At 39.4% G+C, this 24,529-nt stretch overlaps 1 protein-coding gene across 1 annotated transcript in view; it reads left to right on the top strand.

Annotated features, from left to right (window-relative positions):
• The window catches only part of LOC119698760 (prolyl endopeptidase), a 96,879-nt gene extending 75,462 nt beyond the window's left edge, over positions 1 to 21,417 (top strand). Inside the window, exons 12-15 of the mRNA XM_038131247.1 lie at positions 996 to 1,090; positions 4,235 to 4,366; positions 8,624 to 8,780; positions 9,568 to 21,417. Of these exons, the coding sequence (XP_037987175.1) occupies positions 996 to 1,090; positions 4,235 to 4,366; positions 8,624 to 8,780; positions 9,568 to 9,862 (679 nt within the window). The 3' untranslated portion in view covers positions 9,863 to 21,417. The remainder of the gene's footprint in view (positions 1 to 995; positions 1,091 to 4,234; positions 4,367 to 8,623; positions 8,781 to 9,567) is intronic.
• Positions 21,418 to 24,529: the final 3,112 nt, after the last annotated feature.

Here is a 24,529-nt window from a genome sequence, read left to right as displayed (position 1 = left end):
AGTAAATAAGAAATTTAAACCTACCAGAGGGGGAAAAAAGGACTTGTTGAGGTTAAATGTTAATATTTTACTTGTCTCTTTTGCATATGTGTGGTTGGCCTTCTGCAGTTTCTGCTATATTAAGCTATTGCCTGAACAGAACAACAATTAACATTTTTGAATTGTTTAATATAATTTGATTACTTCAGTCCATTTAAAAAAAAAGATAGTAATATCTTTGATACTTTTGCAATTTGGCATTTAAAAAAATATATACTATTTTAGCTTTCAGACAGTTTCAGGAGATAGTAGGGGAGGCAGAACCTGTAATTTTATGTTATACTATTTGTTTTGTATTTAGCAATGGGAGAGGAAAATGAATAAGAATGGGATTGGCCAGCTGCTCACTTGACTGCTGACCATGGCACAAAAGAATGGTAGATACAGAATTTTTCTTTGCAAACACAGTACTGCAAAGGTCCAAAACAAGTAAACTAAGCAGAAGTTAGGTTGAAAATAGCTGCTCATAAAAAAAAGTAAAGTGCGGATCTTAATTCTTTGATTTCTTCCGTTGGGCTAAATCTTCCTTTCCTGTCTGGAGAAGTGGAGATCCCATGAAGGAGGAACAATTCAGAAAGCTATGGAGGTCCAGTGGTACTGCATAACTCTAGTCTGCAGACTAATGGCTTTGAAGATAATTATTGTAAATGGTGACACATTCTGAGTGGTCATCTCTTAGGCCAAACCACTGGCCACTCTCCTTCGAAGAGCAGAACTAAGGGAGGAAGAACTGACCAGCACTGGTTCCTTCCTCTCCTAAAGGTGCTGGGAGTTTCATTTCCATGGATAACCATCAAAAAAAGGCTAACTACTCAGGTTCACCATCAAGAGGGACTTCATTCACAATTTCATCATTGACTTTGGGAGAGATCTTTCCCTTAAAGTATTTTTGCAGAAATGGTAGGTGTATAAAAATGGAAAATAAAAATAATCCTCTTATCTGTTTGCTTTTTCAGTGTGTCAAGACTTATTTTTGTGCGACACCTGGGAGGTGTTCTAGCAGTGGCGAACATCAGGGGCGGGGGTGAATATGGAGAGACCTGGCACAAAGGTAAGTCAGTCAAAGCACAGGAACAAAACTGCAAGCTTAGCAATGAAAATTACAGCATTTTCTTTTCACTCCTTCTCCCATGCTCACATCTCCTTTTGCATTTTACTTATTCTGCAAAAAAGTAGATCTTTTTCCTTACTTACTGTTAGATCTGTACGTTGTCCAGTGTTAATTTGATGGTTTTCATTAGATTATTGTCATTTTTGCAGCCTACTTAAAAACAGTTTTGTACAAAGACAATATTTTCCAACAAAATCATTTGGGCTTTTTAAGCAATATCAAGTTCCCTGGAGTTAAACACTGGAAAATGCAGCTATTTATATTAAACTGATCTTACAAAAAATGTCTGCCTATTGCAAAAGACCTGGCTTGCTTTCACATACCTCTTTCATTATTGCAGGTTCCCAATTCTAAATCCCCAAGACAACAACACTGACTATTTAGACTCCCTTGGTATCAAACACACACATCAAAAAAAAAATCGCAGAACTTTATGGAAGGTGTGAACTCTTGAGTTCAGAGTATAAACTCTTCTATATCGTTCTTGCGTAATTTATGAATAGACCTTTTTTCTTTAATATTTGATGAATGTCACTGGAAAAATGTCTTCACCAAAAGGATTTTCAAGCAGTAGAACAGGCTGCCCATGGAAGTGGTTGAGTCACCATCCCCGGAAGTGTTTAAAAGACACATAGATGTGTCTTAGGGACATGGCAGTGCTGAGTTAACAGTTAAGCTTGATGATCTCAAAGGTCTTTTCCAACCTGAATGGTTCTGTGATTCTGTGATTGAAGTTCATGTGAAAACCATCAGCTCCAGAAGTGCATTCACATCATTCCCTCCACACTCGTGGGGGATCCAACTTGTAGGCAAGCATTTGGCATTTTAGGTTTTATTTTTAAGCTGACTGTCATGTCACAGGGAAACTCAATCAAACACAGAAAAGCTGTCAATCTCTTTTCCCCTTTTCTGAGCACTTTTTATATATTTTCTGTTCATGTTTTTCCCATCAAGTCCTTGTCTTAATCATTTAATTGTCTTTGTCCACTTGCCTTATTGTTGACAACTGTCCACATTCCTCTATCAGAGAAAAAACTTGAAAAAGTCCTTCTTATCTCAGGAACATACCTATCCTTATTTAATGGTGACACTTTACTCATATTCCAAGAATCTGGTGCATAAGTTGCTGGGATTGTTGTCAGCAAGGCAAATGTACCAAAACAGTGGTGCTTATGATCTAGCAATTTGCCATGGCAGTAAGCCATAATATCTTTTTATCAGACAAAATGGTATTTCCAGATCATTGCATCTTGATTTTACTATTTCATCTGTGGTAACTATTTGTCTGGGTCATTTCCTCACAATTGAGTTAATTATGTAATAGTTTCATAAATAGAAGTTCTATGTGCTTGCAAATACAGGATATTATTGCTAAAGATGAAGTATCCTTCATTAATTTTAATTTGCAGATTGATTTGTAGTAGATTTTAATAAAATTTATCTTAATATGATAATGCTTCTTTGATCCACCTATTTCCTGCTTGATTTTGACCCAAGTCTTTTATTGCAGTTTGAACGAAAATATGTATCTGTTCTTTCTTAATTCCAGAAGCAACTATAGAAGGTTTTTTCGCTTAGGTTTAATTTTATAAATAGAATTCTGACCTTACACCAGCCTGGTGTTTTGAGCAGGGAGTAAGATTTATTTCTCCTTTATTGCCACATACTTAAAGACTTTTTTGTTGTCCCAGTATGTCTGTCTTCAACGATCTTGTTAATACAAGAAAGATGTGTATTTAAAAAAAAAAAAAACACACAAAAACTTACAAATGTACTGGTTCCAATTCTACAAGATCTTTATGACTAAATGTCAGACTTATCTTGCTAAACTTCTGTGACATAGAAACAAAGGTTTTACAAAACCATTGGTTTCTAAATGGTTTTACAAAACCATTGTAAACTGGTTGTCTACAGATCACTTCATGGAGAATGGAGATAAAGAGACACCTCAAGACTGTAGCTCATCTAACTTAATTTAGGGTAAAATTAATTGTCCTGGAGGTTCCTGGACCACAGGGGGAGCCTTAGGCAATCAGCTTGGAATAAACATCCAGCTTTTAAAGAAAGTGGAAGAAACTGGGCTTCCATTTCTGCATCCTATAAGCCCCGTTTGCCTGGCTGGGCCACTGCCTTTCCTACAGGAATGCAAGGATTTTCCTCCTAGTTCCTATTTCTTACTAGCATTTAATTGGCTGAGATTACCATGGTCTTTAGGTATGATAATGCTTGAGGAGGATCTAGTTTTAGTCTCTTGCCAAACAAGAAAGATTTGGACAACTGTGACTTTGCTAAGCTGATACTCTTCTATTAAAATAGTTGAAAGATTGTAGGGAAAACTATCCTTTTCCTTCTCTATCCCACCCTGAAAAAAATTTTTTCAGACCTGTAAGTCTTATCAATGATGTCAACAGAACCAACATTTTCTGTCATTATTTGTTCCCTTTTACCTCTGATGACATTTGGAATTTCATTCAACATGATGGCAGTATCTTAAGCATTTCCATATTGAAAGTTAATAAAATTTCAAAGCAAGATGGAACTCTGAAGTCCCTTTTTGACCATAGCTTTATATTTCATCTGGTTTGAAAGCAACTAATAGGAGAAAAAGTAAATTACCAGCCACATATTATATATCCAGGAAATTAGAAGTGCTTATTTTATATAGCCTATTTTATAAGCTGAATCTTTATTGCCTTAAGAAACTGTCACTGAGTTTAATGATGTTAAAGTCCCATTAGCTTAAACCTCAAGTGTGTTGTATGTGGTCATTTTGTATACATTTTGCTGTGCAAAGCTTTTAGCTTTCCTTTCACTGGTTAGGAACATTACCTGGCACTCACTCCACAGTATAGGTATGTATTATTCAGAGTTTCTGAAAGCATCAGAGTTATTGACAGAACCATCTTATAGCCTCTCTGTGTTGACAGAATCTTTCATTTCTGCTGTTGTTCTGAGCTGCATCAATTATTAAAATGTTCATGAAACTGGAATTGTTCCCAGGTATTTTTGGACACATGTTTTTCTGAGGAGATGGTATCAAAAAGATTTTACGGTATCAACTGATTTGTTTTGTTTCTGTGCTAGGTGGTATCTTGGCCAACAAACAAAATTGCTTTGATGACTTTCAGTGTGCTGCCAAATACCTCATCAAGGAAGGCTACACATCCCCAAAGAAGCTGACTATTAATGGAGGCTCAAATGGGGGCCTCTTAGTTGGTAAGAACTGCTTGTCTATTTCCCAGATTTGGTGCTGGGCTTATTAAAGTAATCAGACAAAAATTGATGAGATCTGCCTGTCAAAAGTTGCCAGAATGTCAATGCATTAGTGTGTATCAGGTGTCAAATATTTACAGTAGTACTTCATTTGCTGTTTGCAGAGGACATTGGAATTCTTCAGTCTCTGGAAAAGGCTGACTGTTAAAAGCCCCCCAGTTTTGTGTAGTAAGAGCTAACCCTGTGGTAGAATCACACAGAAAGTAAGAATGGTTTATAAAACATGGGGTATTTTTATCTTTCTTTCTCCAGGTTAACCATTACAAAATAACCACTGAACTATTAATTTATGTAGCATTGGGAAACTGTGTGTGGTCTGTTACAAATGCATCTTGTTCACTTAAAATTCACTGCTGTGTTCTTAAATTCAAGAAAATTAATAGCCTCCTCTTAAACAGAAGTCTTGTCATAGAAAGATCTCGTATTCTGAGCAGTCTTAAGAGCTAAAAAATCTATTTCTGATAAGATCCCTATCTGAAAAGCATCTAAAAGTAACAGAAGAAAAAAGAAGGTGATTTTTTGTGCAATTTTGAAAGGAAAAGGAGACACAAAGTAATAGTATCAGGGTCTGTTTGCCTTTTTTTAAGCAGTATGAAAGGTGACAGTATGACAGATTTGAGCTACTTAGTGAGAAGGGGGTAAAAAAAGCACCTCTAGTTCATAAACCACTGAATTATAAAAGAAGAGCAGTTTTCCTAGGCCCACTCTGCTTGCTCTTCTTTTTGTATTTATTAGCTGCTGTATACTGACTCTATTGATATTATTCTATTTTTCAGTGAATTAGCATCCAGTGTGAGAAACAGAATTTGGAATTATGTGGATCTAAGCCATCTTGGCTAGACCTGCATTACTATTTTTAAAAAGCAATTGTTTTAAAGATCAAGTAACAAGTATTGTAAAGCTGTATTTTGGCTTTTGCTTAGATGCTTCTCAATAACAAGTGGCAGAAGGTGTTTGTGCATTTAAAATAGAAATGGGTGAATATGATAAAGGATTAAAGGGTTTGTACTCCATTTGGGAATGCAGGCATTGCACAAGTCAGTTTTATGTTGAGCCTAAATATATAGTTGGAAATGCAGTTAAACTTTGAATATATTACATAGCTTCTGAAAATACTTCTTTATCGTTATGTGGACTTCAGCTTCAGTCAGGAGGAGATTCATCCTACCCAGCTTCAGTAATAGACTCCCTGGGTTACTGGCTGAACTATTCAGCTGGGCTCCTTGTGTCAATAAGGGGAAGCAAGTGGCAACTACAGGAAATACATCATTCTGGTAGGAGACAGGTGTTAGGAATCTAGACCTCCCTGCTCTAAAAAATAGTTAGAATCCTTCCCTTGAATTTACTGGTAGATTACAGTCAAGCAGGATTTCCATGCTCTTGATGAGCCAGAGAGGGATTTTCCTTGACTGAGTAGAATTAGGTGAATTCAGAAAATTCTTATGAGGTTTTTTTATATCAAAGCAAGAATAAATTTTGCAATAGTTATGGATGTAACATTAGAGATGATAACTCATCCTGTAGGTTCAAAGACCCACTGCAGATTTTCTTCATTCTTATTTACTAAAGAAAAAGCTGACAAGGAAGAGTATTGTCACTCTTCCAAAATACTGTTTCCTTTCAGTCAGACTAACAGGAGGTGACTCTGAGGACTGCAGAGCCCTGAGCTTGTCTTGCCTCATTCAACTGCAAAACAAGACTTCCTTGTCCTGCAGTGTGATCCCCAAGCTGAGCAGAGCAGCACAGCTGTGAGCTGAAAACCTCCCTGCAAATGCAGTGTTTGACCTCTCATGTTTGCCTAGACAAAACCAGTTCCGACATTTTGAGGGCTTATTTTCATACTGAATTTTGAAGCTCAGAGTTATATACAAGGGCATAAAATTCACAAATAAATTGTCATTCCAGATTACACTTTATTAATGCAAATAATTACTATGGCTAATTGAAAAGGTGTAGTGTGCATGGGTGAGTGTCTCCATAGGTGATTTCTCACTGAAGTAACTACATAAGGAACTAGCAAGGAGCAGTTTCTTCCAAAATCCTGAGCAACAGACAGTGATTCAAGAGACACTCTGAAATAAAGAGTATTAAAATAAAATGTTATGCTAGTTGCTTTGGCTTTTGTTCCTACCACAATACAACTTATGTTCATAAAAGAAAATAGCTTAAGAGAAGGGATCTGATCTTTAGGTTAAAACATTTTAAAATCATCTTTTACATAGCATCTCTTTAAGGCACTATATGTACCTTATGGAAATGACTCATAAATAAGGAAGAGTTAGCATAGTTACATCTCAGAGATGACCAGAAGTAAAATTTCATTTTTCAGAAAGTAAAAATCATGTTTAATTGAAGAAAATAGGGTATAGCGTAAACTCTTGGCAGGGACAGACAGACCACAGGAGACTGATGAGCAAATTGCTTCCAGTATTAAGATTAGCAATGACATTTTTCTATGCTCATCAGAGGCAGGAAGCTGGCCAGACGATCTGTGGGACTTGCAGGTTAGTGAGATGTAAAAGGAGCATTAAAGAAAATTAATTGCAAAGCGGAACAACTAAATGGTCTGTTTGTTTTGATGTTCCCTCCTGAGGAGAAGGTGTGGGGTTCCCTGCACGGGTCTGTCTTCATGGAGAATATTCTGGGGAGCTGACTCCAGTTGAAGCATCAGCAGGAAAGGTTTTGGAATGAATCAATTCAATGAAAAGTAGTGTGTTGCCAGGACCAGATGGTGCACATGCAGGATCCTAAGTGAACTCTGAAATGAAATTGCAGGCTACTAAGCCTGAATATCTGAGGAACAGAAGGGGGCAAGTGTAATGCCAAGTTTTAAATGGTTCATAGTGATCCACAAGCTGCACATGAGTAAATCTGACTTCTCTAATGGTCAGACTAGTTGAAACCAATAAATAATAGCTGATATAAAAGAAAGAATTCTGCAGGCTGAAGTTGCAGCTTTTAAATGTATTAGAGATATCTGAAGGAGTCGGGCTGCATATGGGGCTTGTATCAGTGATCTAGGTGAGGAGCTATTCTTGGATTTTCAAAATCTGTGAAAGAAAGTCCTTGCTGAGCTGGAAGCAAAGTCATGTCATAGCAGTGTCATGGTTAGCAGGAGGCAAAGAGTGGTGATAATCAATCCATTTTCACAATGGACAAAAACAAGGAGATAAGAAGAATTTGGGAAAGATCATACCTACATGTGGATGCACAGTTCTGAATTAATTAAGGGATTCTGGGATCCATTGTAGTAGTTACGTGAAAATTTCAGTGCTCTTATTTCTTAAAATTCAAAAAAGGCGGTGGAATTTGTAAATCACCAGGGAAAATGTTTAAATCAAGAAAGAGAAATTGGAATTGAAGAACTTAGTTACAGGATATGATAAACACTGGATGAATAAACAGTAAGAGAGGAAACAGTTGTATTTACAGGGGATGTGTGTTTTGATGGCTTTTTTTATAGGATGGCCGAAGATAACTCCAGCTCAGAGAAAACTGAAATAACTAGTTCATCAGATAATAATTTACAGGAGAGATCTCCCAGTTGCCACTCTTATACCTTGAACACTGAACTTGATGGGCCTACTGCAGTTGTTTTTAAAATATATGAGGCAAGCATTATTCTTAAAGAAATTGTCCCTTCCAGTTGTAGGAAGATCCAAATCATAAAACAAGAAAATACAGCAGCAATTCACTTTGTTAATTTGAGGTTATTCCACTGATTTTGTAACAGTCTGCTTTTGTCAAAACTCTATTCTTATTGGTTTACATAGTAATTATGGAAGACAACTTTCATCAGTAAATGGAAGGCTTTTGATCCTTAATGCCCTTTTCTTTCTTGAAACTAATATTAAAAGTTTAAACAGCATTTTGGTACCTTCAGTTCAGTAGTTCAAAATCTCACATGCTTTATAAGTTCATTTCTCCTTCAGTTCTAATTTGGTGGTTTGAAAGGCAGTTTTCATAGAACATTTTTGGTGTCTGAAGAGCACAGAAATGGCTCTTAAGTTCTTTTGAACATACCATTTTTCAGTTATGTTTTTTATCCATTTGTGTATTTGCTTACAGTTTTGCTTGAAACTCTATTTGACTTCATATTCACTGACAGCCTACTCACAGTACAACTTGGTAGTGAACCTTTTACTGTTGAACTTGATTCTTTAAGACCTGAATACTAATGGAATTATTTTCCTGCTGAAGCTGCCTGTGCTAATCAGCGCCCTGACCTGTTTGGTTGTGCTATTGCCCAAGTGGGAGTGATGGATATGCTCAAATTCCACAAGTACACCATCGGCCATGCTTGGACCACTGACTATGGTTGCTCCGACTGTAAGGAGCAGTTCGAATGGCTGCGCAAGTAAGTGCCTTTAAATCCTTTCTGTGGTTGTTAAAATGCAGTCTGCTCAACAGTTTCCAGCTGTCACGATCAATACCTGTTCTAGTGATTAATTCATCCTTTCCCACACAGAATTTGGGGAGTTCAGCATTTCCTTACAAGTCATTTTTGAATCAAAGACTATCTTCAAAGCCCCGTTAAATCAAGTGGTCCTGCTTTCAAAGACCTTGTTCTCCTAGCAGCTTTTAACAATTTGTAAGGTTTTCTTTCTGAATAATGACTCTTTTAGGCTATCACAACAGAATATTCTCAAGTGGACTGCTACATAAATTGTATTTTTTACCATGAGGGAGAGACAGTCACCATTGTGAATTGTATTACACAATGTGGGTTGGATTTATTTGTAGGAATTGAATGGCACTAGACCATAATAGGATCTTAATTAATTTCTCAGCTTCTGTTGAGAGTCTCAATTTCCCTGTTTCCAGCAGGATGGATCCTGCTATGGACTTGACAAGTTTTGCTGCAGTTTCCCTGCTGGCTTCTCCTGATATTTTGGACATTCCTGTGAGATATACACATACGTCTCTCTTGAAAATAAAGAAATGTACTTGCTTCACATTTCAGAGCCAGAGATCTGTGGCCACTATTGCATGTCAGTTGCCATTAGCACAGTTCTGATTAATGTAACTGAGAGCTTTTCTATTCAGAGTGCTAACAAATGCCACTGTGATGGTTTCAGTAGGAAAGGACCTTCTTGTTGGGTCTTGAGGAAGAAGATATGGAAACATTTGTGTGTTTTTCTCAGGTACTCTCCACTTCACAACGTCAAACTACCAGAAGAAGACGGCATCCAGTATCCGTCCACGCTGCTTCTCACAGCAGACCACGATGACCGTGTGGTCCCTCTGCATTCTCTGAAGTTCATCGCTACCCTGCAGTACGTTGTGGGCCGAAGCAGTAAACAAACCAATCCACTTCTCATCCACGTTGACACCAAGGCTGGGCATGGAGCAGGAAAGCCAACTGCTAAAGTTATAGAAGAAGTGTCAGATATGTTCGCTTTTGTAGCACGATGTCTAAATCTTGAGTGGATTGAATAGGAAAAATGCTTATTACTGTCTCCTTTAGAAAACAAGGGCTTTAACATTTAAGAACAGCCACACTACAACATGGTGTAGTACTTACATTTAAGAACTACAGTTTAATCTTTTATTGATCCAACCTGCTATGGAGTTTTCATCTTCTCTGCTTCCCTCTTTTTGGCATTTCTTTGATTTTTTTTCTACTGCATTCCAAATTCCATTTTGAAAAGCATGTTCAAAAAAAATAGCTGAGCTACTCTCAGTACCGTTGTGAAAATTTAGATTTCAAAATTAGTGCTATTTGAGCTTATTTCCTGTAAACAGTTTTAATGTATTTCACCTATAAACATATCCAGACCATTTGTAATTAAATGTAAGTACTGTTCACATACAAGATCTCTGAGCATATTTTATTTACACAGTAATTTATTTAAGAATGTAAATTGAAGGTATTCAGTGATGACCATGAGAAACAGAAGAGACAGTAATCCAGTTACGTCAAATATTATTAAAAAGCCTATATTACATTCTGTTCATAAACGTGTTACAGTCTATAATAATGATTTTGCTCCAAAGAGACTTTAAAATGTCACCAGTCTTCTCTTCTGCCATTTATTTCTGCACAGAAGAGAAGACTGGAGGCTGAAAAACTTGATGAAATCTTAGATTCTCACTGTAATCTCAGTCAAGCTATACAGACAACAACCTATGTGAAATTATTTCTTTAACTGTTTCTGAAGAGTAGACCAGGCACTGATTTAAATAAATAAACAAAATATAAACTAACACAAAACAAAAAAAAAACAACCCACTCCAACCCAAAGCCACAGCTTTGTCCAGATTATTCAGGTTCAGTTTTTTTCTGATGCTTCTCACAAGACATTCTCTAACAAGGCAAAATCTGAACATGCATATATAACCTAGTTTTGGCTGCAAAACAACAAGAGCTCGTAGTCAGACTCCCCTGTGATTTGACACAGGCACATTATTTGAACTGCCATTTTTCCCATCTAGGCTGTAGAGCTGTAAAGTAGATGTGAGTATTTGCCTGCTGTTTAATCTCTGATGCACTGCAGGAATTACAGTTTGATTTTGCAGAGGAAAAAGGTATTTTATCAACTATCATTAGTATTGCTGCCCGTCCACAAAACATCAGTGTTTCTCATTTTTGGATGAGCTGATGTAATCTTCCAGAATCGTGCTTGTAATTACATTCATACTTAAACCCTAAGGACAGTATTTTAACTCTGGGCTCAGGAGCTTTATCACTAAACAATGCCTTGGTGCAGGAAGAGGAGGGAGCAGTATTTAAAAGAGAAGGGGATGCTCTAAAGAGCAGCAAAAATAAAAATAAATTTGTACCAGAGTCACTCTGTGTTTCCCTCATGATCTGGACTTCTTTTGATTCTCTCTGGAGTCCAGGAAAGATCATCTTCTCCAGGCCCTTATTGTGTATGGCTAATTTGATTTTAGGAGAAAATAAAAAATTATTTCTGCTTTCATTTGAAATACCACACCTTAAACCTGTATGTGATCTGGGGTTTATTTAGGATCCACGGGTATTGCAAGATACTCTGTAAACTTTTGCACTCTAATCACAGCATTGAATTAAACAATCAGAGTAAAGAGTTGAGGGAGGGTAATTTTTTTTTCCTTCCTGACTGTGAAAACAGGGTACAGATTCAGGATCCCCCTTTTCTGAGAGGTATATGAACTACTTTCTTTGCTCATCTAGAAATTTTCAACAGCTTTCCCATGTGGCAGAAACAAAGGACTTAAAGCTGTGCCGTCTCCATTTGAAATATTCATAGTTGTGGCATGTAGCCTTCCATTGAATTTGTATTTTCTGTCAAGAGGGCAGTACCCAGTTCACCTCTGATACAGAGCTTTGCAGTATAGGGTGTGTGGAAACATGGTCCTCAGACATTCAAGAAATAGAGCTGAACTGTGTCGGTGCATTGAATTGCAAATGCCTGAGTACAGCCAGCTCAGTCATCTCTAGGTCTGTTCCTAAAAATGCTTTTCCTTGTTCTCCAGTTGCTCAAACACAAAACTTCTGGCACAGGTTAAAAGTAACTCCTTTTCCTTCTGAAGCCTTCTGTTGAAGCTGAGTTCCCTGAATGACTCAGTGTCACAACAGATGACCCATAATGTGGGGACTTTGGAAACAAACATTTCACTGAGTGGCAATCAGAAGTACTGAAAGTGGAGCTGCTTGCTGGAGACACCACTCACAAAGTAAATGTTCCAGTGTATTGGAAAGGCATTGTGTTTCTGTAACAGGGTCATCATGTCAACATTTATTTGATCTTAATCAGCTGTGCCAAGTTCAGGATTCAGGAGCCAAAAAAATGATGTTGCAAAGCTGTCCTGTTATCTGAGTTGCTGCTTTTGAGGCAGACAGGGTCATACTCCAACTGGAATCTGTAATTAAGTCTGAGCGGGTAATGCTCTTGTAATATAGTGGGATTTAAACCTTTGGGGTTTTGATTAAATAGACCTGCAGCCAAACCATTCCTGCTGTATAAAACATAATGAAATTTCTGTTAGTCTAGTTTCAAGGTTATTTTCTCTATAGTGAAAACGCTATTTTATGAAGATACTCGTGTCTTGTTTTATGGTGTCTATTTCCAGTATATGAAGCAAAATTCACAAGCTGGGCAAGGTAATCTGCCAAATATCTGCTTTTTCCAAACCACCTTAGAAAAATAAATACTGACGTCTTGCACCAAGATCCAGCACCCCCAAAAAAGCCCTGTAAGAGGCTTATGTTACATGAAGAAAAATCTGGTTTTATGTGGAAATAAATGAACTTTTTACATAATTCTCCTAATAGTCTTCACAACTGATGTAAAGATATCTTAGTCGTCTTTCCTCCCATGAATGTACATTTGCATTAGAGTTGATTTATGTGAAAAAGGTCAGAAGTATTTTTAAAAGCTGAGAGTCTTCATATTCTTTACAGAGGAAGAGATTTGAATTCCTTTGCAATGGAGTTGATTTATATTTTGGTAGCTGCAAAAAAGATAGATGATGATAGATAGATAGATAGATAGATAGATAGATAGATAGATAGATAGATAGATAGATATGTGTATGTATGTACTGATTTCAGCTGGGAGCTGCACTCTGTCTAGGGGTGGAAGAGGGCAGGTGGCCTATAGGTATGTAAGAATAAAGGGTGCTCAAGAGAGAGTTTGGAGATAGATACCTGTCCCTGGCACCTAGAGCTTCTGGACCAGGATTTTCTTGACTTGGCTCTACTTTGCCATCTGTCTGTAGGAAGGCAGAAACATGAGCAACAGTACTTCTGGATTCAGTTTAGCAAGCAGCAGCTTTCAAAGATCCCTGTTGCCAGGTCATTTATTTATTTTTAGCCTGAGGTTGCCCCTCAGGATTGCCTAAAGATCTGCTTATAGACTTCCTGACAGTCTGTCCTGTGAAAGGGGTTTTCCAAGCTGAGTAGGATTTAGGGGGAAGGCCTAGGGAGGGACTTGGAAGCCAGGCTAATAAACAACCACACAATTTTCTGCCAAGCTCTTCTACTTCAAAAATCTTTAGTAGACCACTTTTGTGTAATTGTCTCTTTGTCCAGACCTCTCAGAATATGGATAGGTCCTACTGGTTTGAACAGCCAGGTTTGGCAACTTTATTCATTTTTCCTTGTGTTAATTACTTCTGCCTTCAGATATGGCATGCCAGGAGAAAAAAAAAAAAAAAAAAAGCATTGCTAGGGCTTTTTTTAGCTTGCTCTTGCAGAAGAGTGATGTGGGTTAGCCTTCCAGTTCTCATGTCCCTGAAGATAACTATAGTGTGTCCTCAAGATAACATTATCCATGAATAGAAAATTCTGAATAAGCTCATGTCTTCAGTTTATTCACGGGAGAGCAATCCTAGTGATGGAGTCCTTCAGTGGAAGCTGGACTAGTTACTGGCACAGAAATTTACTGAAATTCTGGACTAGGAGGACTGTGGTTTGACTGTTTCTCCTAATTTTCCCTGAATGACTGACAATTGAACATTTAAAACCAGAGCTAAGCAATAATGTATTAGTGAGAATCTCTTTTCTGTTGACATCCCTCTGCCTTGTTACCAGGAGTGAGAGAGGCAAGGAACAAACTTGCTGCTCATGCCCTTACCCTTTGCAGTGGAAGTTTAATGCTGAAAGTCTGAATAGCAAGAGTCAGTGTGTGGTGACTTCACTAAACATTACCAGCTGGCCACATGCTGCTCAGAAAACTGTTATTTGTGCTGGTGCATTGCTTTCAATGCCTCCCAGGTCTTTTGTGTCCAAAAAGGAAGAGGCTACTTTTCTTGAAGCCCCTAAGGTGGGGGAACACATGCTGTTTTAAGCAAGATGTGTCGTAGGTAGGTATTTGGTAGTGCTAACTAAGCAGTAATTTTGATAATTCTCTATAGCCTATACAGGGCATTACTAGGCCCAAAGTATTATCTGTAATTTTTATCTTAGCCTCATTCTTAAAGTAGTGGGGAAATAATTAGAAAAGGAGAAGTTGAGCAGTAGCACCTGAACTAACAGGAGGTGGTAATTTCATAAATTCCTAGCACCATGATTTTTACACTGTTTTTCTTTCCCTGTGAAGAGCTGTATTTAACCTCTGTCATCTCCTCAGCAGAAGAACAGATGAACCTGAAGATACATTGCATTTCAGTGATGCCATCAAATATATTCTGCTGTGGGACATTGAAAGTATCAGAAGACAAGAGCAGCAGAAAAATAAGTTTGCTTTGCCCCCTAGCAGTTACTGAGCAACCATGAGCATACTAAATAACAGAGGAGTGTATTCAGTTAGTTTTATACCAGTTAAGGCAAATTTTTAGAAGTTTGGGGAGTGCTTAGCTGGTGAAAAACTGTTATCCATGCTGATTTATTCTTTTAAGCCATTTCTGATGTGCAACAAGAGCATGTCATTGTGGCACCAAGTGACAAAATGCTGTGACTTGGACTGTTGTGTCCTTCCTGAGGAAGAAACTGCATAAAGGGCTTGGGCATTTCACTCTTCAGAATCCTTTGGAACCGTAACAGAAGCAGATAAACAATACTTATTGTCTTCTGGTTGTTTCAAATGAAATGGTGTCATTTCAAAACAACAAAATATGTTGTTTTCTGGTAGTACTGCTGTTTCAGAGGAAGCTCTGCTGTAGTAGAGCAAGCTTTGTGATGTAGGTATATGCAGGTATTTCTTTCAGTAGCTGGGCCAATCTGTTAAATACTTCCTACTTCATATATTTAGAGTCCATAATTAACTTCTGCTGCTGAAACTGCTTTTTGGTTTAGTTTAAAGCTTCTCAGCATTACAACCACGTTTTCATCATAAGTGGCATAAAGCTGTAGATGTAAGACCATTGATAGGGGACCCAAGCTTCAGCTGCTGAATGGGTTACCTTTCATTTTGTGTTTGTTCTACCTGAGTAGACACAGGTAGAATCATAAAATGGTTTTGATTGGAAGGGACCTTAAAGATCATCTAGTTCCAGCTACTCTGCTCTGGGCAGGGACACCTTCCACTAGACCAGGGTGCTCAGGATCCCATCCAACATGGTCTTGAACACTTAAAGAACGGGGCATTCGCAGCTTCTCTGGATGACCTGTTCCAGTGCCTCACCACCATCATAGTGAAAAGTTTATTCCTAATATCTAATCTAAACCTGCCCTCTTTTGATTTGAAGCCATTTCCCCTTGTCCTGTCACTACATGCCCTTGTAAAAAGTCTCCATCTTTCATGTAGGCTTCCTACCTGTAGGGTGCTGAAAGGCCACAATTAGGCCAGCCCAAAGCTGCTTTTTACCAGACTGAACTAGAAGAACTTCACATAACAGTAAAACAGTGAAATGAGTGAAAGTAGATGAATCACTGCCTATAAATTGAGGGTCTTGAGAAACCTGTTGTTGACTGTATGTAAACAAGCCTCCAGCTGTTATTTGAAATTAAAGGGATTACTTTTCCTAATTAGAGATGCTCAGCTCTCCTTGAGCTTCAAGGAAGTACGGATCCAAATCTGAGCTTCAGAAGAGCGCACATCACTCAAAATGTCTAAAAGCAAAAGCACTTCTTGAAATTCCCTGTCTTTGCAATGTTGTTATCCTTCAGCAAAGCTTTTGCTGCCAAGGACAAACTGGAAAACATCCTCCTCTCACAGATGACAGTCACTCACACAACAACCCAGTCATTAAATAGTTTGCTGCCAGGGGCCTGCTGCCCATTCTTCCTGCCTGGTGGAGCCTTCCAGGGCCACTGTGATTGCCAGAGGAAGTTAAATGAGGGGGAGGGGTACCAAATTTACAAAATTGCTTCCAGCTGATGAGTTAGACAGTTATTGAGAACATTTCATTGGAGATTTTGGATTGTTTTCATTATTTTTGATACTTGTTCCCTGTTAGTATCTGATTAGTGGGAGAAGCCTCTCCTGAATTAAGGTTCAAGAAAGAAGCCTGGTGTTAATCATTTTTGCCTGGCTGCCATGGTAAAATTCAGAGGTTGTTACCTCACTCTGTGCCAGGGAGGTTCAAATTTGACATGGGAAATAATTTCTTCACAGAAAGGGTTCTTAAGCATTGGAATAGACTGCCCAGGGGAGTGTTGGAGTCACCATCCCTGGTGGTGTTCAAGAAACAGCTGGACTCCGTGCTATGGTGTAATTGACAAGGTAGTGAACAGTCAAAGGTTAGAGGTCTTTTCCAACCTAAGTGATTCTCAATGCTTGATTTGGTGACCTGGGTCTTGTCTGTGGAGAAAAATGGGCTTACATAGGAACTTGGGAAATTAATGTGGAATTTGAGGTCTCCGGGCCACCTGTCCTGCAGAGGGCCTGAATGCTGCCAAATTACAGAGACTACCTTTCTCTTCCTTTAAACAACTGCACTCAAAGCTTTTTTTTTCCCCAAGTTTTTAGCCTGCTCATCTCATTTGTGGGTTTTCTCCACTGTTCAGGATGACAGCAGACATCTAGGGAAGCTAATTACTCTTCTGTCAAGCCCTCAAAGGCTGTACAAGCCTTTTGGGAGAACATGTCATCTTTATCTCCAGCACAGATTTTGATGAAAATACCAGTTTAGCTTAGAAGCCAGCTTCCCAGGGGTTTTCCTTCCTGCAGCAAAAGCATGGAGCCGATCTCCCTGGCTTGCCAACCCAGGACCCACACAGACCTATAGATAAGGGAGATGCTGCAAGCAAGGAGACCCCTTGGACCAGCAAGAGCAGCCAAGGCAAGGAAAGCTGGGGAGCCCCAGTTTCTACAGGGCTTACCAAAATTCTACCACTGGCTCATTTGTTTCAGCTGTCCTGCTGTCCTGTAAAGCATGAAGCTGGCAGGAAACTAAGCCTGGCCTGTCATTCAGTGCAGAGGAGAAGTCCTGCTCAGGTCAGGCCTTTGGCACAGCTGAGACCTCAGGCTACCAAGAGAGATTTCTGGCCTGCATGAGACATATTTTTGGAGGGAAGCAATGAACTGACAGGGTTTTCTGAATGACAGCTTTAGACTTAAAAACCTAAAGCCTATCAGACATAGATCCTCCTGTTGACTCTGAGCCCCTGTCTTGCAGCAACAGCTTTGTCCTTCTCATTCTCCCATCCCATTCTCTCTACACTTTTGCATGTTGCAGGAATACGTAATTTTCTTTACCTTTGAGCTCCAAAAGGTGTTCTCATCTTTCCTAATCACATTACACTTGATCATTTTTTATTCCTCGGCCTTCTTGCTTTTTAACTTTTGTCTACTCTTTGAATTATCCAGAGCTTCAGCATGTGAGAATGTCTACAAAGCTTATGGCAAAACAAACAAGCTGCAGGCTAACACATACACCTACGCAGAGAGAGACCTTTCCTTCGGGTTTTGCTTCATTTTCTTTCTTCTTTCTGTTCCAGATCACTTTTTAGAAATTCAGAAATCCCTTGAGCCAGTTTCTGAAGACTAGCTGTTCTCCTTGGGTGACATACGGTTGCCACAAACGTGGCCCTCCTAAGGACTGTTTCGCTCAAATTGTAGTTCTGGGATGCAGCAGGGACTGTGACAGCATGCTTATTATCCACAGACAACTGAATCTCTCCCGTCAGGAATGTTTGGTACTAGCATTAAAATTCCCATTTTGCCCTCTGGTTGTAATCCCTGCTTTCACTGTGCTTTCACCATCTGTTGCAAATCCAGCTGTTGATGTTTAAAGAAACACTTTTGGAACATAAGTTGTGGTTCTGAAAAACCTCTCCAGTTGCTTCTGTGATAATTGGATGTCCTTACTTAACAAACAAGTAATGCCCAAGACAAACTGCTGCTCTGAACTTCCTCCTGGTCTGTTTGTCAGCTCCTCTAGCTGGAACTAGCTGTGGTTTAGCTTCTGTTGTTTTTTCCTTTCCCTCATTATTTCACCAGGGCAAGCTGTCCCCACAGACTGCTGCCACCTCTTGTGCATCTCCTCCATCTCATTCCTTGAAATTGCTAATGAAAAGATGTTGCCTGTGCATGCTTTTCACCCTGGAAGATGGGCAGCTTGCAGAGCTTTCAGCCCTGATGGTGATTTCGCCTCTACAGCAGCCATTTGTCCCAGTAATTGTCTCTCAGAGACACAGGCCCCCCAAGATAATGTGGGCTTCTGCTCCTGCAAATTCCATGCTGTTTTCATTACAGCATCTCCTGCAGGCACACAAATAGTATGTCTGGCATTTCCCTATTCTCATTTCAGGAAAACACAGCCAGCAAGGTCTAAATCAAACAAAATCCAACAGAACGGAGGAGTTTGGGGATTCCTCAAAGTGAAACACCATCCCCCAACACAAGGTTTTCAGTACTGGAAGCTGAAAAATGACTGGCAGCAGAAGGCAGTCCTCATCCAAAGCACAACAATCCGTATGAATCTTCCCATTTTGGCAATGAACTTTCAGATCAGATCCAAAAACAGCAGGGGAATTTTCACACTAGTGTAATTGTGAAGTTGCAGCATAGATGGTACGAAAGAGCCCTCAAATACCTGTTGAGATATTTCAATGTACCTTACTAGGGTAGTTCTGCCACTGCTAATTTTGTGCCTATATTTAACTGAGTCCTTGAACAATCTGGGAACTGCAGGTCATTAATTATCACAGCCATCCTCAGTGACAGGGCGGGTGAGAACACATGTTAGGGACGAGGCAAAGGGACGAGGCCAGGGAGCTGTGCCCTATCCTCAGGAAGCTCCCCACCTGGCTCCAAGCCAGAAGCTCACCCTAGGGAGTCTTGCAGGCATTCCTAACAGCATCTCCCTCTCAGCCCTGCTGAGAGCAGCAGAGAGGTGGCAGCCTGAGACCCTGCTGCACCTGCTCACTTCAAGTCCTGGGAAGTCTGAACCTTACCACAAAAGTGTGGACAATCCCCTCTGAACTGCAGCAAATCACTTTTATGTATAATTTACTGTTGAAATCAAAGGGAAAAAAACCTCCAAACTTCATGGTTCTCAAGTCTCCATGACACATCCTGAAGATTGTTCACACTAGAAAGATGGTGGGAGAAAAGTGAGGAAATGGTTGTAAAAAGGAAACACTTTCTTTCATTCTTAAACCCTTTCCAGCTCTTGCAGTCTGAAGCCATTTAAGATTTTAAAAGGAATAAGATTATAAAGACTAAGATCACATGTTCTTTGAATTTGACACCCTACCCCTGCTGGGATTTTTCAGCCAAGGGAATACACTTCTGTACTCAGTCCTTGTGTGTCTTCATCCCCTGTGATGATCTGAGGTGACTTTGCTGGCCCATAGGAACGTTGAGCAGCAGAGTGTTTTGAAAGAGAGACACAGGTAAAATGCTCAGAGATGGTTTTATGCAAAGGAATATGTATGTACCTGTTCATTACTACTACTCCCTTAATACTTGGATTCATGTAAGGGTTATCAAGGAGTTTCCTGAGCTCTTTGCTTTCTAATCAAAACAAAACCAAGCTTCTGGTGCCAGCTCGTTACTAGAAATGCCTTTAAATACCTACACATCCTTTGCTCTACTCACATTTAATTTTAAACTGGCTTGACAACTGACAACTAACCTGATATCCTATCATTCTTTTCCCTTCTCTCTTCTAACTTAACTGACTGCGCTCTAGATACTGACATTGATGCCAGCGGTCTCTGCCTTTTCACTTCCATTTTCCACCTCTGCTATTTGTGCAAAATGTGGTTTTCAGTTTTCTGGTCAAACTCATATATAATGGGTTCAATGTCTTGCTGTTTGGTTCTTTTCCTCACTGAAACACATGTCTTAAAATTCTTATTTAATTGCAGAAAATTTGTCATTTGTCCAGGAAAAAAAAAAATTAAGGACATCTATCACAAAAGAGAGGAAATTTGAAAATGAAATTACTTGATTTTGCCAACATTTTGTGAGACTCTTTTCCAACACTCTACTGAATGTGTCATGAACACATCACTGTGTGGTCCTAAAATAAGGAGTCCTGTTTGAGCATATTGTTGTTCACCGTCCTTCATGCTCAAAATAATCCAACATTACCCCAAAGCATTTATATGCCTGGGACAGATTTTTGGTGTGGTTCCACCTTTATTTTTATAAGGTTTCTTCAAAGAACAGGTATGCTGCTGCTCCTCCTCTGGTTTTTTTTCTGCCAGGTTGTTGCTGAAAACATATAAGCTCTCAACAGGAGCTAGAGCACAATAGCATTAATCAGTGCCTCCTGCCATATTCTTGCCAGTTCAAAACAGCACTTGAGGGATTATTTCTCAGCCTTGATTCAAAATCAATGACCTCTTGCTTATTATTTTAACTGCAGTGACAGTTCTGCTGAATGGAGAGACTTCCCCATGTGTGCTCCGTTGGATTTGTAGCAGTTACATTCTAGTGTTCCTAAATTCGTATTTGGGTGCAAGATTTTGCCCTGTTTTAAGTCTCATCTCTTCTGCCCAGTGAAAGGGCTTTCTTCTTTTCCCCTTTCTGCGTGCTTTGGTTTCTCTTTCTCTTACAGCCTCAGACAGAGGCAGCGGGGAAAACTCTGATCCTCGAGGACAAGTCTGAAACAGTAGTGAGAAATTGTGGGTTTCAGCCTCCTTCATCGTTTCCATTTTTCAGGAAACGAAGCCTGGCTCACAGCGACACAGCAGCAGTGGTGCAGGAGCCCCAGCATCCCCAGGGCTCCGTGGTCCCCCGGAGCAGCTGAGCCCTGCCTGCCCAGGCACCGTCCGGGCCTGGGTGCCTCACCTTCGCTTCCCAACAGTGGCCACCCGACCTCATCAAGCAGGGGCTGCCTTTCCTGTCAGGAACACTGGGGATGCTGCAGGTGCCATGAACATGCAGGGAAAGGCAGGAATGATTCCAGCAGTAAAATGGACTATGGGATGGACTTCACTGGGAGCCACATGTGCACTGAGCTCAGTTTAAAGACACTCAAGAGAAAGTTATGAGGAGCTTACTGGAAGGTTTGTCTTAAGCCTTTCAGACAATTCAGGTTATGCCATCCCATTCTCAGTTTCTTCTTGCCCGCTTATCATAGTGCTACAATGAATCTCATAGACACATCTTCAGAGGGAAATGGAAAACATCTTTTAGTTTGTCAGCTGCAAAAAAAAAAAAAAAAAAAAAAAAGTTAAGATTAACGGCTATTGTCAGCTCTGTTAACAATGTCTTTTGCAGATTTGTCCAATCTTGGTATTATATTCATGCACAGTGAATTATTGCCTATTGTCTCTGTCAAAAGCAAAAAATTCCATTTCTTTAGCAATGTGTTAAAACCTGAAAAAGAAAGATTGTGCTTCATAATTCCTGACAAGATTCCATTATGCTGAAAAGAAAAAGTTTTCTTCAATTTTACGTACCCAAATAAATGATGTCTTAAAGGCTGTGATGCCTCTGTTACACAAAGAATATTTTTCATTTCAGTATAGTTACTCTTGGACCACACATCCATTACTGCCCTCCAAGTCTTTATTTCATCTAATATGGGAGTGTGTTCTATGGAAGACACATTATGACTTTCATATCACAGCAGAATTAATCAAAATATCACAAAGATTTTTTTCCTCAAAATCTTTAAACCTAATCAATTCTGAACAGAAATCTGTGATTTATAATGAACAGATAAATCATAACCATCTGAATGAACTACACAATACTGTTTCATCATATGAGTTTGCACCCCTCGGGTTTTACAGCCGAGATAGCTGGAGAAACCCATGACAACTGAAGATGAAAAGGCAAAATCCTTCCCTAATAAAAATTCTTCTAACTTCATTAAATTTAAGCAAGCTACAATGATTTATACTTCTCCAGAGTGTTTTCAGCACACTTTCTTTCATAAATAGAACAGGGGGAATGGGAATAGTAAAAGGTAGGATTATGGATAAACAAATCAGAGAATGGAGACTTCATGAAGTCTGCTAGGGAACCCTGTTAAAATATAATTCAGCTAGCAAGTATGTAAGTATGTGTGCTTTATAGTTCTGTGATGCACGAAACAAAAGGAAAGAAATAAAAAGAGAAAACAACAAAAAACTCCACAAATACAACAAATACACATCTTTAAAAGATCGTTAGAAAAGTAACCTATAAAGTCTGGCGTAGCCCTTGTGTCAGATGAGCTCATGTGGGATTGCTAAGAAGTGCTTGATCTATGGTGTGTCGCTAGTGGAGCAGTTCAGTTGCCCACACATGTCTGGTGGCACTTGAGATGTTCCTGAGCATTGCCTCAGCCTCCAGGGGCTCTCTGAAAGGGGACGGATTTCCCAGACCTTGGGAAATATGTGCCAGCCCTGCTGAGGCATCACAGACAGCCCTTGGGCATCCCAAACAGAACAACCTTCTTCCATTGGGACCATAACGGGAGCCTTATCTAAGCTCATGTAAGTGCGCTTCATGTCCACAACATGGACAGCAAGGCTGATACACTTCTGGAGGAAAGTCTTGAGTCACTCAAGAACTAGCCACCCTCCAAAAAAAAAAAATTAGTAATTTTTACCTTCTCTGCCAGAGCAGGGCTTGAAAGAGGATGCCCAGTCACATCTCTGAGACCAATATCCCTGTTCTGAGGAGATTACTCATAACTTTACAGTCCAAGTGTTTAAATATGTTTTGGTACGACTGTGCTGCCACAAACACAGAATTTATACTTAACTTCAAAAATAGAAACTGTCCAGCAATTGCAAATATGAATACAGTCTTTATCAGGTGACATTTTGTTATTTCAAATGGTTTTTCTCCAGAGATGACAATGAAATCAAGTGAGATACCGACTTAACTCTTTTCAAGGGCAAGGTCTCAGCATCTGAAGCTTTGTAGGGTAAAGCTTCCTGGCTACTGGTGTGAGTATGGACTTCATGGTGGTTTAGGGGTTACTTCAAAGATTGGCAGCTTAGTTCAACTATTCAGATGCTGCCTCTGCTGTCAGAGTTTATTTCATATGCCCATTTTTCAGTACAAACCACCTATGAATGCTTTGAAGACCTGAAAACTGAAGCTGTTGGCTTCATTGTGGTAAGTGGCTCAAGTTTTTGAACTCATGTTTTCTGCATTCATCTGTTGAATAAAGAAAATATGTTTCTCTGGATCAGAAGTAGAGATCTCATCCTACATCTGGTTTAAAGTCTTGTGTAGTCCACACATGTTTTGATGTGCCCCAGAGATCCACAAAAGGGATTTGGGTACCAAGCTTTGTCTCTGCAGACCCTACAGGTGCAATGCTTAGATAGACTTGAAATCTTCACTTGGATTATTTCCAATTCTATCATAGAAGCATCCAGATTTAACTGCACAAATTTATTAAATGTCATCTTTTGGACATGCAAATGCAGGTTCTGAGTTTAGCCCATACCTGAGCAGCTGTGTTTTACAAGCCTGACACACAAACCCTTGCATGAAAACACACCTGGGACGTGGTACCAGAGTGAACACCTGCACCATCCCAGGTGTAACATGGGTGAAAGCAGCTTCCCAGGCAGCATGCCAGGATTCCCAGCATGGTATATACAACAGTGATCCCAAAGAAGGCTTTCTATTTTCAAAGAGATTGTTTCACAGAGGAGTCATTAGTCTATTTAATAAATAGCAAAGTACATGTAGTCTATACAGAAAAAAAACCCAAAACAACGAGCTAATTATAAGCAATTTTGTCTCTATCTCCTATTCCAAATTTCTGTGATTTCTTATCTGATTTAATTTCATTCTAGTATTTTTCTCAGAGAACTGATATCTTTGCTTTAAGTCTTCATTTGCTTTCACTTGTCATAATTTAGAAGCTAATAATCCTCTTCATGACTTCACACACCCTCGCTGAAACCCATTATGCCAAGGACAAAGTATGACAGTCTCAGGCTGGGGAGTAGGAATAACAAATGAGAGACAGCAACAGATGTAAATTAACTGCTAAAACCAAAGAATTGTACTGTACCCTTCCACAGGAAAACTCTGGGAGGAAGGCAAACAGCCCAGCAGGGCTCTCTCTACCCTGGGGATGCTTTCTAAAATCCCTCATTCATCGTTAGCAGCAAAGGAATTGATCAGACCGAAGCTTCTCCTTTCCAAAGGAAATGTAGTGGGCTAACAAATGGCAGGTAAAACACAATGTTAAACACAGCCTAGCACTTAGTCTAACCAACTCATGGTTAGCCTTAGGTTGCTTTTAGTTCTAAACATAAGCATGGCTTTACTCCAATTCATGGCTTTACTCCGATTCATAGTGTTACCTGTTTTCCTGTGCTGCTTG

This window comes from Motacilla alba, chromosome 3 (genome assembly GCF_015832195.1).
Source record: "Motacilla alba alba isolate MOTALB_02 chromosome 3, Motacilla_alba_V1.0_pri, whole genome shotgun sequence".
Classification (NCBI taxonomy): Eukaryota; Metazoa; Chordata; class Aves; order Passeriformes; family Motacillidae; genus Motacilla; species Motacilla alba.
Note: the sequence above shows the minus strand (reverse complement) of the source record. Positions and strands in the feature narration are given on the sequence as shown.